Raw genomic sequence first — 15,768 nt, 5'->3', positions numbered from 1 at the left:
CCACTTTCTGAGGAAGGAGCTCAGGTATCATCTGTGCATGTGACCAGGGCAGTGTGGACCAGGGCTGTTCTCACAGGGAGAGGGGCTCATTTAGCCATATCCGGCTTCCTCCTCAACGGCCAGGCCTGGGTGAGGAGAGGACAGGCTAAAGTTCTAGCTCTGTCTCTCTGGATAAGCTTCCATCTCCCACAAGACAGTGGGAAGTTCCAAAACTCAAGGACGGGTTTAGGGTTCAAGGCTAACCTAACCAGATGAGAAAAGAGGGACCCTGCTCTATGATCTGACCAAATGCACCCCATGAGTGTTCCGTACTGGGGTTTGAGTCAAAGCTCCCACCGTTAGCAAAACAACATCTCAGACTCACTCTGTCTCCTGTGTGCCTCACGCTCCCCCTCAAGACTCTCAGGGAGGAGGATGTCTGCACCAGGGCTCGCTAAAATAACTCCTGAATCCTCTGGCCACAATACCTACCTACCTAACACCACCTTTCAAGGCAACCAATACCATGAGAGCTTCTATGTTTAATACTTACGTATTCTAATGCTGAATTCTTGGAAGTTAACTCTTTAAACTCCTTCATAAACATCTCCTTGACTTTTTCCATTTCATCAACCAGTTTCTCCTTTTCTTCTTCTTTCCATCTATCAAATAACTTCAGAAAGTCTTGCTCTTTTGTTTTTTGCATTTCATATTCCTGAAATAATTTTAACACATGGCTTTAAACGTTCTGGTATGAGGAGCCAAATATGCAATATTTAAAATAAATGGTCATAGGCTCATCTCCAATGTGTTGGCCAGTATTGCTTATTTGAGTTAGGCTTGTAATAACACGTCCTATAATGGCAGATCTGTACACAATGATTTTTCTAAACTAAAGGCAGCACACATCATCCTCCTGTCCTTATATCACTTAAAATACCAACAAATGCAGAGGCCAAGGTCTCCAGCTTTCTGTGTTCTGTGAACTTGTATAGAAGTCAGACATTAATATGTAAAATGTAAATATACTTTAAAAGAAAAAGTCTACTGAGCAAGTAGCAGAATCCTTCCCGGCAGTGTATCAATTTGGATAGAGTAACACCATCCCACCCCCAGAAAATACAAATTCAGATTTATAGGTGCTAGATTCAAGGTCTAGTTGCTCAGCACTTGATTTCTCAATGACAGGGTTTTGTTAATCTAAATCAAGGACTTGAACAACACTATAAACTGACTATGCCTAACAGACATACATAGAACACTACACCCAAAAATGTCAGAATATAAATTCTTCTTAAATGCATGTGCAACACTCACCAGGAGAGACCAAATGTTAGTCCATAAAGTGTTTCTCAAAATAAAAAAAATTAAAATCATGCAAGAAATTTTCTCTGATCACAATAGAATAAAGCCAGAAATCAATAACAGAAGGAAAACTGGAAAACTAGCAAATACATGGAAATTAAACAACACATTCTTAAACAACCAATGGGTCGAAGAAAATCTCACTAAGGAAATTAGAAAGTCCTTTCAGAAGAATGAAAACGAAAATACAGTATACCAAAACTTGTGGGATGCAGCAAAATCAGTGCTCACAGGGAAATTTATAGCTATAAAAGCCTATATATAAAAAGAAGACAGATCTTAAATCAACAACCTAACTTTATACTCTTTATACTCTATACAGCAGAAGGAAGGAAATAAGATTAGAGCAAAGATAAAATAGAAAACAGAAAAGCAAAAGAGGGAATCAATGAAACCAACCAAAAGTTGGATCTTTGCAAAGATCAACAAAATTGACAAACCTTTAGCTACTCTAAGAAATGAAAGTAAGGACATTACTATTGACCTTGGAGAAATTAAAATGATTGCAAGAGAATACGATGAACTTGTACAACAAATTAGATAATCCAGGCAAAATGGACAACTTTCTAGAAACACAAAAATTACCAAAGCTGACTCAAGAAGAAAAAGAAAATCTCAACAGATGCTCAAGAAGTGAAGAGTTATACTCAGTAATCTCAAACCTTCCAAGATAGAAAAGTCCAGGACCTATTGACTTTACTGGTGAATTTTATCAAACATTTAAAGAAACTCACATAGAAAAAACCTACATAAAATTGTGAAGTGATAAACATTCAGCAAAATTGCAGAGTACAAGCTCAACATGAAAAAACTAGTTGTTTCCCTATACCAGCAATGATCAATCCAAAAAGGAAATGAGGAAAACAATTCCATTTACAATAGCATCCAAAAGATTAAAATACCTAGGAATAAATTTAACCTAAAGGGTGAAAGACTTGTATACTGAAAACTATAAAACATTGTTGTAAAAACTAAAGAACACCCAAATAAATGGAAAGATATCCCATATTTATGTATTGGAAGAGTTAATATTGTTAAAATGGCATTACTCTCCCAAGCAATCAACAGATTCAATATAATCCTATTCCAATAGCCTTCTTTGCAGAAATGGAAAAGCCAGTCCTCCAAATCACACAGAACTGCAAGGGGCCCCAAATAAGCAAAACAGTGTTGAAAAAGAATAAAGTTGGAAGACACACACTTCTCAATTTCAAAGACTACCAAAAAGCCACAGTAATCAAAATAATGTGGTATTGGCATAAGGATAGACATAAAGACCAATGGAATGGAATAGAGTCCAGAAATAAACCCAAACATCTGTGCCAACGGATTTTCAACAAGGATGCCTAGAACATTCAATGGGGAAAAATTAGTGTCTTCAATAAATGGTGCTGGGAAAACTGGATAACCATATGCGAAAGAATAAAGTTGGACCACTAGCCACCTCCTTCTATATGCAAAAATTAACTCAAAATGGATCAACGACCTAAATATAAGAGCAAAAGCTATGAAACTATCAGAGTATATAAAGAACTTTTACAACTCAAGAACAAAAAAACCAAACAACCCAATTAAAAAATGGGGAAACGACTTGAATATACATTTCTCCAAATAAGATACAGAAATGATGTGCTAATGGGCACCCTAAAAGCCCTTACTTAAGCATTATACAAGGTATCTGTGCAACAGAAACATTTGTAACCCATTAATATTTTGAAATTAAAAAATAAATAAATAAATGAAAATATTAGCAAAGAAAGATACAGAAATGAGCAACAGCACATGAAGAGATGTTTAACATCACTGGTTATTAAGGAAGTTCAAATCAAAACTCCACTGAGATACCATTTCGCACCCACTAGGATGGCTTTAAGAAAACAAAAAAGCATAACAAGTGTTAATGAAAATGTGAAGAAATATGAACACTACTGGTAGAAACATAAAATAGTGTGGCTAATGTGGAAAACAGTTTGGTGGTTCTTCAAGAAGTTAAACATAGGATTACGGTATGATCCAGCAATTCCACTCCTAGGTATACACTCAAGAAAAATGTCCACATAGAAACTTCCAAACAAATGTTTATAGCAGCATTATTCATCACAGCCAAGGGGTAGAAACAAACCTAATATCTACCAGCAGGTGGCTGGATAAACAAAATATGGTGTCTACATATACACAATGGACTATTATTCAGCAGTAAGACAGAACAAAGTACTGATACATGCTACAACTTAGATGAACCTCAAAAACATTACACCAAGTGAAAAAGCCTGACATGAAAGGTCACACATCACATTGTTTTTTTGTGTGTGATACATGCAGAACAGGCAATTTCAGAGACAAAAGGATTAGAGGTTACCAGAGGGAGAGTGGGAGTGATTACTTAATGGGTTACAGGTTATTTTTCTGGGGTGCTGAAAAAAATTTTGAAACTAGAGAGTTGGTAGTTGCACAATATTGTGAATATACTAAATGCTACTGAATTGTACACTGTAAAATGGTTAACTGTCTCAAAGAGATAGTGGTATACCCATGCTCACAGCAGCATCATTCACAAGAGCTGAGAAGTGGAAGCAACCCCAGTGTACAACAACAAATGAATGGATAAACAAAATGTGCTATACATATACAATGAAATATTATTCAGCCTTGAAGGGCAAGGAAATCCTGACATATGCTACAACATAGATAAAACTTGAGGACATTATGCTAAATAAGCCAGTGACAAAAAGACAAATGCCGTATGATTACATTCATATATGGTATCTAGAGTGGTCAAAATCAGAGACAGAGAGTAGAATGGTGGCTGCCAGGGGCTGGGAGGAGGGGGCGAGGGGATAGTGGAGCATTGTTGTTTAATGGATATGGTTTCAGTTTTGCAATATAAAAATGTTCCAGAGATTGGTTGCACAACAATGTGAATACACTTAACACTACTGAACTGTATACTTAAAAAAGGCTAAGATGGTTTTATGTTATATGTGTTTTACCACAATTTAAAACAGAGAGAGAGAGAGAGAGAGAGGCGCCATGTGGAAGACAGCGGGCTCTGTCACTTATTCTGTGAAATGACCTGCTGTTTCCCTTAGAAAGTTATACTTCCTGTCCCCATGGGGGAAACAAGGAAGAACTGAGCATACTGTCACTTCAACAGGGACAAGGAAAGAAATGCTCTTTGATGGCCTCAGACTTTGCATTAAGTGCATTGAGGCCAATCCTGCTGGACTGACCAATGACCCAGAGCAGTCAGAACTAACGCAGTGTGGCCCTCTTTCCTCCTACCGTCCTTGGTTACCCCTGAGTAACTCTGAGCAAGACAGCCAAGCACCCAATGGGGCTGACACATAGGTCAAACAGATGAGAAGGAAGAAAACAGGCAATAGATCTGATGGGTGAGAAGGACTCGACCTACTGTTGGTGGCTTTGAATATGGAGGAGGAGGCCCCAGAGCCCAGGAGCGTGGGCAGCCTTACGAGGCACCCAGGAGCACTCTCAGCAGCCAGCCAGCATGAAGCTGTGGACCTCGGTCCTACACCTGCGAAGAGCTGAATTCTGCCAACAACTAAATGAACAGGAAATATTCTCTCCTATGGCCTCCAGGAAGGAACATGGCCCTCCTGACACCTTGATTTTAGCCCAGTGTGAAGCGGGTCAGACTTCTGACTCATGGAAATATAATGTAAGAAAACAGATATAGATTACTTTAAGCAAAAGGGGAAAAAAAGCTAATTGTACGTTATGAAAAGTTCACCTCAATTTAAAAAAACCTTCAAAGATTAGAGAACTATATTTCCAGTGATGTGCCTTGTAGTGAGATACTAAAGAGTAGACAGGCAATAGAAAACACAATCACATTTTATGGACTTGCACAAACTCCTACGTGTCATCCGTTGATTAGAGTCTGTGGCACAACTGAATTACATACAGTCCATTGTAACGAAAACACCACTGTTTCCAAATTCTTTCTCGTACCTTAGACAGTTTGACTGCGTGGGAGTGCTGTGCGGCCTCTAACTGAGACTGGGTGAGCTGCAGCTGCTCCTTCAACATGTCGATCTCACCCTGGAGCTTATCCGTCTGTGCCTTTTTCCTATACTCTGTTGGAACAGAAAATCTCATTAACACACTGACTCTTAGGAAAAGTATCTGAAAGCTTATGGGGTACCAGCCTATTGACAGGACAAAGGAAACTGCTCTTACTTGGGATATTATTACTTGTTTCATGCCACCTGAGCCAATTTTTGCTCTTTAGTGTTTATTTGGAGTGCTTCGTTTATTTTGGAGCACAATTATTTTTAGTAGATTCTTTTAGCCGCTATGTTGAGGTTGGATTATCCTAGAGGGACGGTGTGAGAGCCCTGTTCAGGGAGCAATAATGGTGACCGAGCAGCACCCTGAGCTCTTAGAGATGCCTGTCTCCATCAGAGGAGGGAGGCAATGGCTTCCACTGCAGGGACCACCATGCTCATGTCTCTATGGGCACCATCCTTCCGGCTCCCACCGACCTTTCCTAAGGACCCCATTAGGGCTGATACAAGCAGAGGGCTGGCACTGGCATTCGAAATGCAAACTCGGGCCATGCCCTATCAACTGGGGCAAAAGCAAGGGACTGAAAAGTTGTAAACGGAAGCAACAAGTGAAGGGAAGAATACTTATGTACATGTACTTACATGCAGATGTACACATGACTGAATGGATATACATGTGTCTGTGAGTGCAGACATGAAAGGTATGGAAACCAAAGTAGAAAGTCAGAATCTCAGAGATGACCTGAAGAAATAATACTCATTTCAGAGTCTGAAACCCCTTCTGGAATGAGTATGAGATAGAGTAAGATACTGAAACAGAAGAGAAAGAAGGTCAGTTTCACGCTGAAGAATGATAGATTAATTAAAATATTTCATCTTTCCAACTTTGCCAATATATTGCTCAATTTTATCAGTGGTCCAAGGCTTATAAATGGGATTTTATCCTGTTTATTTTGTTTCTACAAAGCTTAGCTATTCCCTAAATAAATCTCTTTACCTGAAATGGGCAGGAAGGGAACACAGGTACTAAGTAACAAGCCAAGTACACATGTCTAGATATTGCCAACATTTAAGATCGGAATGAGAAATTCTGTGGGTTACTGCAGCAATCTGCAGAAAGCTTTCAACTGCTGGTGGAGAAACAGACCTTGCATTCTTTGCTTTTGAGAACATTTAAATAGTAAGCCACCAGGCCCCTCCCCTCTCTTCTATCTTTGTTTCCACCTCTAGATTCTGGCTCCCCTCAGCACCCAAACACATCTTAGTATCTCCCACATCCAACAAAACGAAAATTTTCCCTTGGTCCCAGAAGATGTCCAGATGATGCCTCATGTCTCTGCCCTCCTTCCCAGCAAACGTCACTGAAATCAACATCTGGATAGAACCACTCCCTCACGGTTCTCAGCTCAGCTCACTAAAATCCGGCTTTTGTCCCCTGCAGTGCACTGAAGCTGCTGTGTCAAGGTCACCAACAACTGTCTTGACAGCAGTCTCAGTCTTCACCTTACTCTGTGCTGCAGGAACATTCGATACAACTGACCACTGCCCCCTTCTTAAAATACTTTTTCCTGGGTTTCCATGACAACACACTCCCCAGCTTTCCCTCCTGCCTTGACAGAGGCTACGTCTCAGTCTCCGCCGCTGCTCTTCCTGAGCTCCTAGCGTTGAAAGAGCCTCGGGGCTGGCCTCACCATCTTCTCTTGTCTGTCGAGGTGATTTCGGCCAGCCCAGCTCTAGCCGAATGTGCCCTGGATTTTGATCTCCAGCCCAGGTCACCACCTCAAGCTGCAGCCTGCCAGCACCCGCACTTGCATGTCTATTGTATGTGTGATGTCGGCATACCCACGGCCAACACAAATTCTGCATTCTCCTTCCTCCTTCAAACTGCTTCCCACCGCAGGAGACATCACTGCCATGCACCCAAACACGGAGGACAGAAACCCAGGATTGCCTGTGCTTCTCTTCTGCTGTCACGCTGAGTCACACCTCCATGGGCTCTGGGCCCACATGCATCCTTTCCATCTTCACCTCCCACCTGCTCCGCAGCACCCGAGTTGCAGCTACCAACCCTCTCACCTGGTCGTGGCTGTAGCCTCCTCACTCCTCCTCCTGTTTCCACTGTCGCCCTACAGTCTAGTGTCCACCCGCAGCTAGCGGGGTCATTTTAAGGTCCAGATTAGATCATGTCCCCCCCTACCTAAAATCCTCCAAGGGTTCCCCATGCCATCCACATTTCAGCCCAGGGTCCTCACAGCCTCTGTGAGCAGGTCCCACCTCTCTAGCCTCACCACACACCATGGCCTTGCTCACGCGCCTGCACCAGCCTCCCGCTGTTCCGCAAACACGCAGCCCCGCTGCCCCTCACAACCCTTACAACTGGTGATCCCTTGGCCTGGGACACTCTTTTCCCAGGTTTCACCAGGCTGGAACCTCCTCCTCATTCCTGGTCTCAGAATACATATTGCCTCCTTGGCGAGGCCTTCGCTGACCACCCAGAGTCACTCTCCACCCTATTCTCCTGCGTTACGATCTTCATCACACTTGCCGCCATTGAGAAGAATGACTCGTTTGGTTAAATGTGTCTCCTTGGTCCCCCTTTTAGAATACAAGACTTGGGAGAACAGGACTCCGGTTGTGCTTGTGGCTGTATCTCCAGCAGCCAGTGCCCTGCATAGACATAGTAGGGGCTTGATATTCACTTACTGAATGAACAAGGATTATGATGCTTTCTTTTCAAAGGATCGAGAAATGCATTGGACCATGTCTCATTGCAAAAAGAAAAAGGGAGTAGAAAGAGAATAACTCTGAAACAGAGCCGATTACTTACCAAGGTGAGAATCTTCAGGATGGCGGCGCTGAATGTGGCTTTGTAGAAAAGCTTGGTTCATAAAGGCCTTGTCACAGAAATGGCACTGAAAAGGAGACAGCAACAGATCCAAGTGTCTGTAACAAGCATCTTCCCACCGAATTGCAGTTAAAATTCAGGTACCTGAAGTACTACCTCTTTAGGGCTTTCTCCCCCAAATACACCATCCTGGCAAGAGATGCTTGAGAGCATGACTAAAAAGAGAAATATAAAACCAGGGCATTCTTCCGAAGCTGAACACAAGGCAGTAAAGACCATCTCCTGACAGTTAAAGTAGCCCTTTTGGTGTGTTCTGGAAGCCCTGACGCTGTTCCTGCTGGACTGGTGGCTCCCACCCTATCACCAACAACTTGTTCATGACACTCCGGCCATGCTAGCCTACTTTCTGTCCCTCAAGCATGCCAACCTCAGAGCCTTTGCATTTGCTGTTCCCCCTGGCTGACCTTGCCTAGACCCTCCCGTGGCTGGCGCCTTCCTGACATTCAAGATGTCGTTCATGGAGGACCTTTCTTACTGGGGATGACCATACGTCCTCAACAAGTCTTCCCTGAAGATCCTCCCGCCAGTCACACTGTCTTATTTTCATCAGTGTACATCTCACCAGCTAATATTTTCACATTTATTTATCTCATTGGTTTACTGTTTCCTATCCAATCCCTCCAGACTCTAGAACGTAGCTTCCTGAGGGCATGGCCTCTGCCTATCCTACCCATGGCTTTATCCCCAGAGCACAGCATTAATACATGACTGCAAAAAATGCTTGGATATATATGGCCCACTAAAATGGATTTTCTGAGGACAAAAAAAAAATCCATTCCACCAACATCTCTATTTTTCCATGTTAACATTGATTCGAATTTTAGGCAAAAATTCCATTTGTTTCATCTATAGCCTCACCCCTGGATTACTGAAGTAAATCCCACTTGTAAATATTTCAGAATAGATCTCTCAAAGGACTTTCTTTCAACACAATCGTAATACCATTATTCCACAATCTAAAATGTGAAAACTAAATCCTTACTATCAATAATACTCAACCATTTGTTTATCTTTCCTTAATATTTCACATATCATCTTAGGAAAAACTTTCAGTTTGTTTTGGAACAGGATCTAAATAGGGCCCAACTCCTGCAACTGGTTGTTATGTCTCTTAACTCTCTGCTAGTCTATAGGTTTCCCCTGCACCTCTTTTTTCCTTGCTATCCCTTTGCTGACGGGACCAATGCTTGTCCTGCAGAGTTTCTGTCAGTCTGGATTTTGCTATTTTCATCTCTGTTATATCATTTAACATGTTCTTCTGTTCACTGTCCTGCCTTACTCCTAATCAGTCTAAGTGCATCCAGACTTCGGTCTTTGGTTTCTAAAACCAACATTCTGGCATATTTCTCAGCAACTGCATTTCAGAGAACCTTAAAGCATCTCTTCTGCTCATGGTAACTGCTCTGGTTCACGCACAGGACTTCAGGGACTGCCCGCACTGACTCTGACGTAAATACGGGCTCCGGGGCTGTGCGAAGCAGTGCAGAAAGGAAAGGAGGAGGACACCTTGCCTCCCTCACTCCCCGGACCCACCCCAGTGTTCCCATGTGACCAGAGGGGGCTCCAACAAGTTGTTCCATCTGATACCCACCCTTTGCAACCTCCAATTCCCTCAGGCTACAGCAAAGAGGAACGTGGCATATCCAGCCTTCAAGCTGTAATACTGCCACTCTATCAGCAGGGCTGCCCAAGCATGAGTAAGATGAGAGAGATGGCACAGTGACAACAGAGATAGTGTAAACACACCATCCCATGGTGGGGGGGAAGCGGGAGGGAAGAAGGAAAGAAGGAAGAGAGGAGAGAAAGAAAGGAAGAAAGAGGCAGGGGGAAAACAGCATCCAAAGATAAAAATTACTGAAGGTGGGGGGGCCTATAAATCAAGGAAGGAACAAAAAAGTTGTTCACAATCTCTTCGTTCACACCACAGAACACAAGGGGAGCATGCATTCCATAAAAACAAGACGGTTTCTTAAAAACCGGAATGAGGTGAAAAAAGAAAGATAAAATACAAAAAACAAAACAAGAGCCAAAACATCATCGCAGAAGAAATAAATCAGAAAAAGCGAGGAATAAAAGAGGTACTGTTGGGGCGGGGTAAGGTGGCTCAAGCCAATAATCTTGGCACTCTGGGAGACCAAAGGAGGAGGGCTGCTTGAGGCCAGGAGTTTGAGGTTGTAGTGAGCTATGATGACACCACTGTATGCTAGCCTGGGCAACAGAGACTCCGTCTCAAAAAAAAAAAAAATTTTATTCTCTAAAACTGTTTGAATTTTCTTAAAAAATAGTTATGTATATATAGGTATACATGATAAATATATGTGTGTGTATACATCAATATATATGAATTTGATATGCAGATGAATGATACAAACTTGTATTTGGAAGGAGTATCCCTTAAAGCATGTTAGAAAAGGAAAAAAAGGAACATTATAAATTAAGAAAAGCGATCATTCTATTAACCATTCAAACAGAAAGGAATCTGATGCTCTTTCTTTAATAATCCCAAGGATAGAATATGTTGAATTATGAAAAACATTTAGTGTAAAGAAATTAACATGAGAACCCAGGATTCCTTTACCAAACCTAATTAGGATGGAAACTCTTTATTCTTCCAGATGTTTTTTGAGACCTCTCTAAGCCAACTGCTGGGCATGGAGGATAAAGAAACTGACATTTCCATTGTGTCTATTGAGACAGATCCTGTCACATCCTTATCTTATTTAATTTCCACAGCAACCACTTTACCCACGAGGAAGTCAAAGCTCAGAAACATTAAGTTACAGTATTGTTAGTAGTATATTTTAACCTATGTCCCTCTGATTGCAAAATACATGCTTTTTCTACTCCCCAATATTTGTCTTCAACTCAAATAGCTGAATAATTGGAACTAGGAACAGAAATTTACTGACTAAAATCTGCCAAAATCTGCTTGTGTTGCTGAGGCATGAAGAGGAATCTGATTATTCCAGCTATGTAAACACAAGGTCTTCTTAGAATGAGTCTAAGTCCTGTTATAACCCACTGGCAAGTACAGTGCTGGTATATTGAAATTTTGAAATTTTTAAAAATAATTTATAGTAAGATCATTGGTACACACTGGCCTTTGTACATGGCCATCAGACATCCCCTAGCTGTTGGGAGGTCTCTATTAAACATAAATTCATGACTGCATCTTAAAGTTAAATAACTATTTAAACAAAATCAATTGTCTTTCCATAAATTTTATCACAGACCAAACATCCCCACCATACAAACCTGGAGTTACAATGATTATAACATCATGGAACCCACCAGCTTACATGCCATTAGCAGTAGTCTTTGGCCACTTATCCCTGAATCACTAATTCCTACAGCAGCTGTACTGTGGCCTATGGCCTTCTTTTCTATACTCCCCATTATTCAGTGGGCTCCTAAAAAAGGTCTGAGATTCACAAAGAGATCACAGGTAGTCACAGCTCACTACTGGGAGGCCACTGCAGAAGCCAACAACCACATCCCATGCTTCTCGTGTATCACCTAAAGCAGCAGTCCCCAACCTATGTGGCACCAGGGACTGGTTTCATGGAAGACAATTTTTCCATGGACAAGGTTTGGGGGCGGGGTGCAGAGCTCAGGCGGTGATGCCAGCCATGGGGAGCAGCTGTAAATACAGATAACAGATGAAGCTTAGCTTGCTTGCCTCAAACACTGCTCACCTCCTGCTGTACAGCCCAGTTCCTGTTTCATGGAAGGCAATTTTCGCACTGGGGCAGGGAGCTCCAGTGAGCTGGGGACAGCAGATCTAATGGAGTTCTGAGAGCAACCCTAATAGGTAGCTACTACTAATGTCCCCATTTTCCAGATAAGGAAACTGAAGTTTAGAAGTTAAATGCCTTGCTCAGTGGACAGCTGGGATTCAAATACAGGCAGTCAAACTCTGGAATCGTTACCTTTAAGCACTCACTGCTCACAGACTCAATAAAAACATAATGACAAGCCACTTAACAGAGAACAGAGTGTACCTGTACTACATTAAGTAGGAAAAGGTGGTCTAGTCACATCTACCTCTGAGGTCACAACTGAGTACACCACAGTCAACACTATCATTTAGAGTCTGTGGAGTTGTCAGGAGTTGGCAAGTGTCACTCATTTGATAAAGTTGAGTCGTTACCTCTTTGTCCTTACATATCATTCACATTTCAAAATCTTTACTTACTAACAGCTATTTCTATGGTAACCAAAGGAACAAAAAAATTTACAAACACAAAATTTCTGTTAGAGATTTTAACCTTTCACTAGATGACTACCAAAGCTAGAGTATAATACACTGTTTAAAAATGTTTACATAGAATCCATTCTATTCACTGTACAAGAAAAAAGCCATCTTAGAACTATTTATAAATATTTAATTTTTAAATTGCATTTACAAAACAAGTAGGCAATTAGTGATGTCAAATATCATTTGAAGATTATACCTCAGGGTTGTCTATCCAAGGCCAAACACTAGTCTTTCTAAACACTGTTCTTTCCCAACTGTTCACCTATCTTCAGTACACTTCTCTCAGCACTCTGGCTAGTTACAGCATTTTCTCTGCCCTAAACCCAGTTCTCCAACATTCAGGCATGCTTCTGCCCCAATAGTCCTAAATCCAATGAGGTCTTTTAAACCATAGTTAGCCAAAATGACTAGAAAGTATGGGTATGAAATTAACCTTGCCAATCTGTTGCTTACTTCGATATCTTTATTAAACATTGTTTATACCTTTTACACGTCCTCCAACTAATCGATAAAAAGGACATGCTTTGGTTTCTGTTTTACTAAAAAATTGCAATATTTATCTTGGACTCAATGTCTAATCCGTAACAGTTGGATATTAAGACCAGAGAAACAAAAATGTCTCATTCTTTAAAATACTGTTGTTATGTAAGTGGATGTTCTCGTTCTTAGGAAAGATACATATCAAAATATGTAGGAAGCTTCAACTCACTGTGAAATGGTTAAAAAGTAACAATATGTATGTAGAGATAGAGAAAATGTGGCAAATGTTAATAATTGGTGAATCTGAGTTAAAGGTATATGAAAGTTATTTGTACTTGTCTGGTAACTTCTCTGTCACTTTGAAAATACTTCAAAATTTTAAAAAAACGAGAAAAAACCCACAAATTTAAATATTCCAGATCGTTTGGGGCTGACCTCAACAGCAATTTGTGCATGGTTGATTTTTCATGACATCGATTGGGAGGAGGAAATGGTTTGAACAATCAGTACTTAAAGGACTTCAATAAAACTGCTGACAACGTTAGTTGTTTAATTATTAATCCCCTGGTTGTCTGCAGAAGGTATTGAACCATGTCATTTGTTGGTTAAAATGACTGTTCTTGCTTAAATAGGCTGTGTCTTCTGATATCCAGTACAAATCTTTAAGAGTGGTGATATAGGAAAGGGAACTGTGTTGCTTACTGGATATGAATATGCTCACAGCGCAGTGCCCCACCTGGTAATAGCTGGCTTTGGCCTCAATCATCAGCTGCTGGGTGGAGATCATCTTCTTCCTGCGTTTGCACTCTTCCTTGAGCAGCTTGATCTCCCCGGCCTGCTTGGTGATCAGCTTCTGGCTCTGCTCGCCGTCGCAGTGGCTCAGGCGCAGCCGCTCCTCCAGGGTGCGCAGCTGCGAGGTGAGGAACTCCTGCGAGTGCAGCAGGTACTCGATGGTGAGCTGCGCCAGGCGGATGAGCTTCAGCAGCACCGGGTCCACCCCAGACTGGCAGTGCGGGCACTTCTCGTCCTCCAGCTTGCAGAAGGTGATGTTCATGATGTTCTCCTGCAGCGTCAGCACGTCCACGGCCCCCGCCACCTTGTCCACGTCGATGGCGCTCAGCCGCCGCCAGTCCACGCTCTCCAGCCGCGGCCGGAACTGGAAGAAGGGCATGGGGCCCGAAGCCGCGCCGGGGGGGACACAGGCCATGGCAGCAGCGCTCGCGGCGGCCACCGGGGCGTCGGGCCCCTCCGGGCAGCCGGCGAGCGGGTAGTAGACGTGCTTCCGGAAGGGCTGCGGGAGAAAGACAGCACGGCGGGAGGCGGGGGTGGGATGGGAGGCAGGCGGGGTGGGGAGGTGGGCGTCCCGTCCCGGCCCGGGTCGTCGGGCCTGGGTCCGTGGTCCGCAGCCCGGCATCCCCGCAGGGCACCCCCGACCTCCCGCCTCTTACCATGCTTGTAAGCCAATCCGCCGCCTCTGCTTGCACCCGAGGTGCGGGGCGGTCTCGTCTACCCGGCTGGGGCCGCCTCGCAGGCCGCCGCCGCCACTCGCCTCGGGCTGGAGAAGGCCGGGTCCCCGGCGGCGGCGGCGGCCTAAGGTCTGGGCGTCCAGGCCGTTGCTATGGCAGCGCCCTGGTCCGGACTGAGTAAAGGGCGCGCGGCGCGGTCAGCGTGCGCCCAGGGCCCTGCGGGAACAGAGAAGACCTCATGGACGAGCCCGAGTGGGCACATCCGCCCACCCGGAGAGGGCACCACCCTCCCTGGCCTTTGGGGAGGGCCACTCTATGTCCCTAAGGGAGCCACATCCTTGGGAGCTTTTGGTCCTAGCTGCCATCCTATGCTTACATTTACTCCTTTCCATGCCCCTAGGGTTTGAAATTAGAAATATCTATTCACCCTCATCTTTTACACACAACTTCGAGAACGAAGAGAACATATAACGTCAAGCAATAAAGCCATATAAAATTAAATGGGTGGAGGGGGACTGGCTGCAAAAGGGCATGAGGAAACTTCTGGGGTAACAGAAATGTTCTACATTTTGATTGTGATGTTGATTACCCGGGTATATACGTTTGTCAAAATTCATCGAAGTGTACACTTAAAAATTAAGGTTGCATTTTGTTTGTTAAACCTCAAGCACGTTTACACAATTAAATTTGTAGTTAATCATATTTGATGGCAGGCTTTCTATATTTCTTACATCCAAGATGCTTTTTAAGGGGAGTCTTCTTCTATGTGTTGGCAGCCTAAAGACAACATTTTGATAACAGTACAAACCAAAAAACTTCCCCAAATATGTGATACATGTCTTTTCAAAAGGATATATTCTCAAAACACTGAAGACAAAAACAGATGTAGGGGAACTTTAACCACCAGTTTTACCATCAAGTTTTACAAGGCCACGGTATTTACCTTACAAACTTGGCTGGAGGCTGCATTCTGTTTTCTGGAGAGGCTAAAATACTTTTAGCAGCAACTGGTAGATCTCAGGCCTCTCATTCTTTGGGTCTTTTGGGGGCCACCAGTGGTTAACACAGATATCGATAAACTGAGGAAAAGCCAGACATTCCTCAATCCACCGGGGAGTCCCTGCTTAGACCAACCATCAGGAAATTTTTTTTCTTTCCTAACAGTCAAATATATGAACAGAAGAAAGGAAAATACAATTCAGAGTAACTGGAAGCAAAGTTCTAATATCAAATATTGTTAGCACTTTCCAGATATTGCGAACCAGAAACAAACCCATACAAAAGTAT

General features: G+C 42.8%; 1 protein-coding gene across 1 annotated transcript in view; it reads right to left on the bottom strand.

The window, feature by feature from the left end:
• Positions 1-14,609, bottom strand: part of DZIP1 (DAZ interacting zinc finger protein 1) — a 55,698-nt gene extending 41,089 nt beyond the window's left edge. Inside the window, exons 1-5 of the mRNA XM_069467088.1 lie at positions 14,464-14,609; positions 13,752-14,306; positions 8,200-8,284; positions 5,317-5,441; positions 533-694 (exon numbers count right to left, since the gene is read on the bottom strand). Coding sequence (XP_069323189.1) covers positions 533-694; positions 5,317-5,441; positions 8,200-8,284; positions 13,752-14,306; positions 14,464-14,466 — 930 coding nt within the window. The 5' untranslated portion in view covers positions 14,467-14,609. The remainder of the gene's footprint in view (positions 1-532; positions 695-5,316; positions 5,442-8,199; positions 8,285-13,751; positions 14,307-14,463) is intronic.
• Between the last annotated feature and the right edge of the window lie 1,159 nt (positions 14,610-15,768).

Source organism: Eulemur rufifrons, chromosome 4, assembly GCF_041146395.1.
Source record: "Eulemur rufifrons isolate Redbay chromosome 4, OSU_ERuf_1, whole genome shotgun sequence".
NCBI classification, from domain to species: domain Eukaryota; kingdom Metazoa; phylum Chordata; class Mammalia; order Primates; family Lemuridae; genus Eulemur; species Eulemur rufifrons.
Note: the sequence above shows the minus strand (reverse complement) of the source record. Positions and strands in the feature narration are given on the sequence as shown.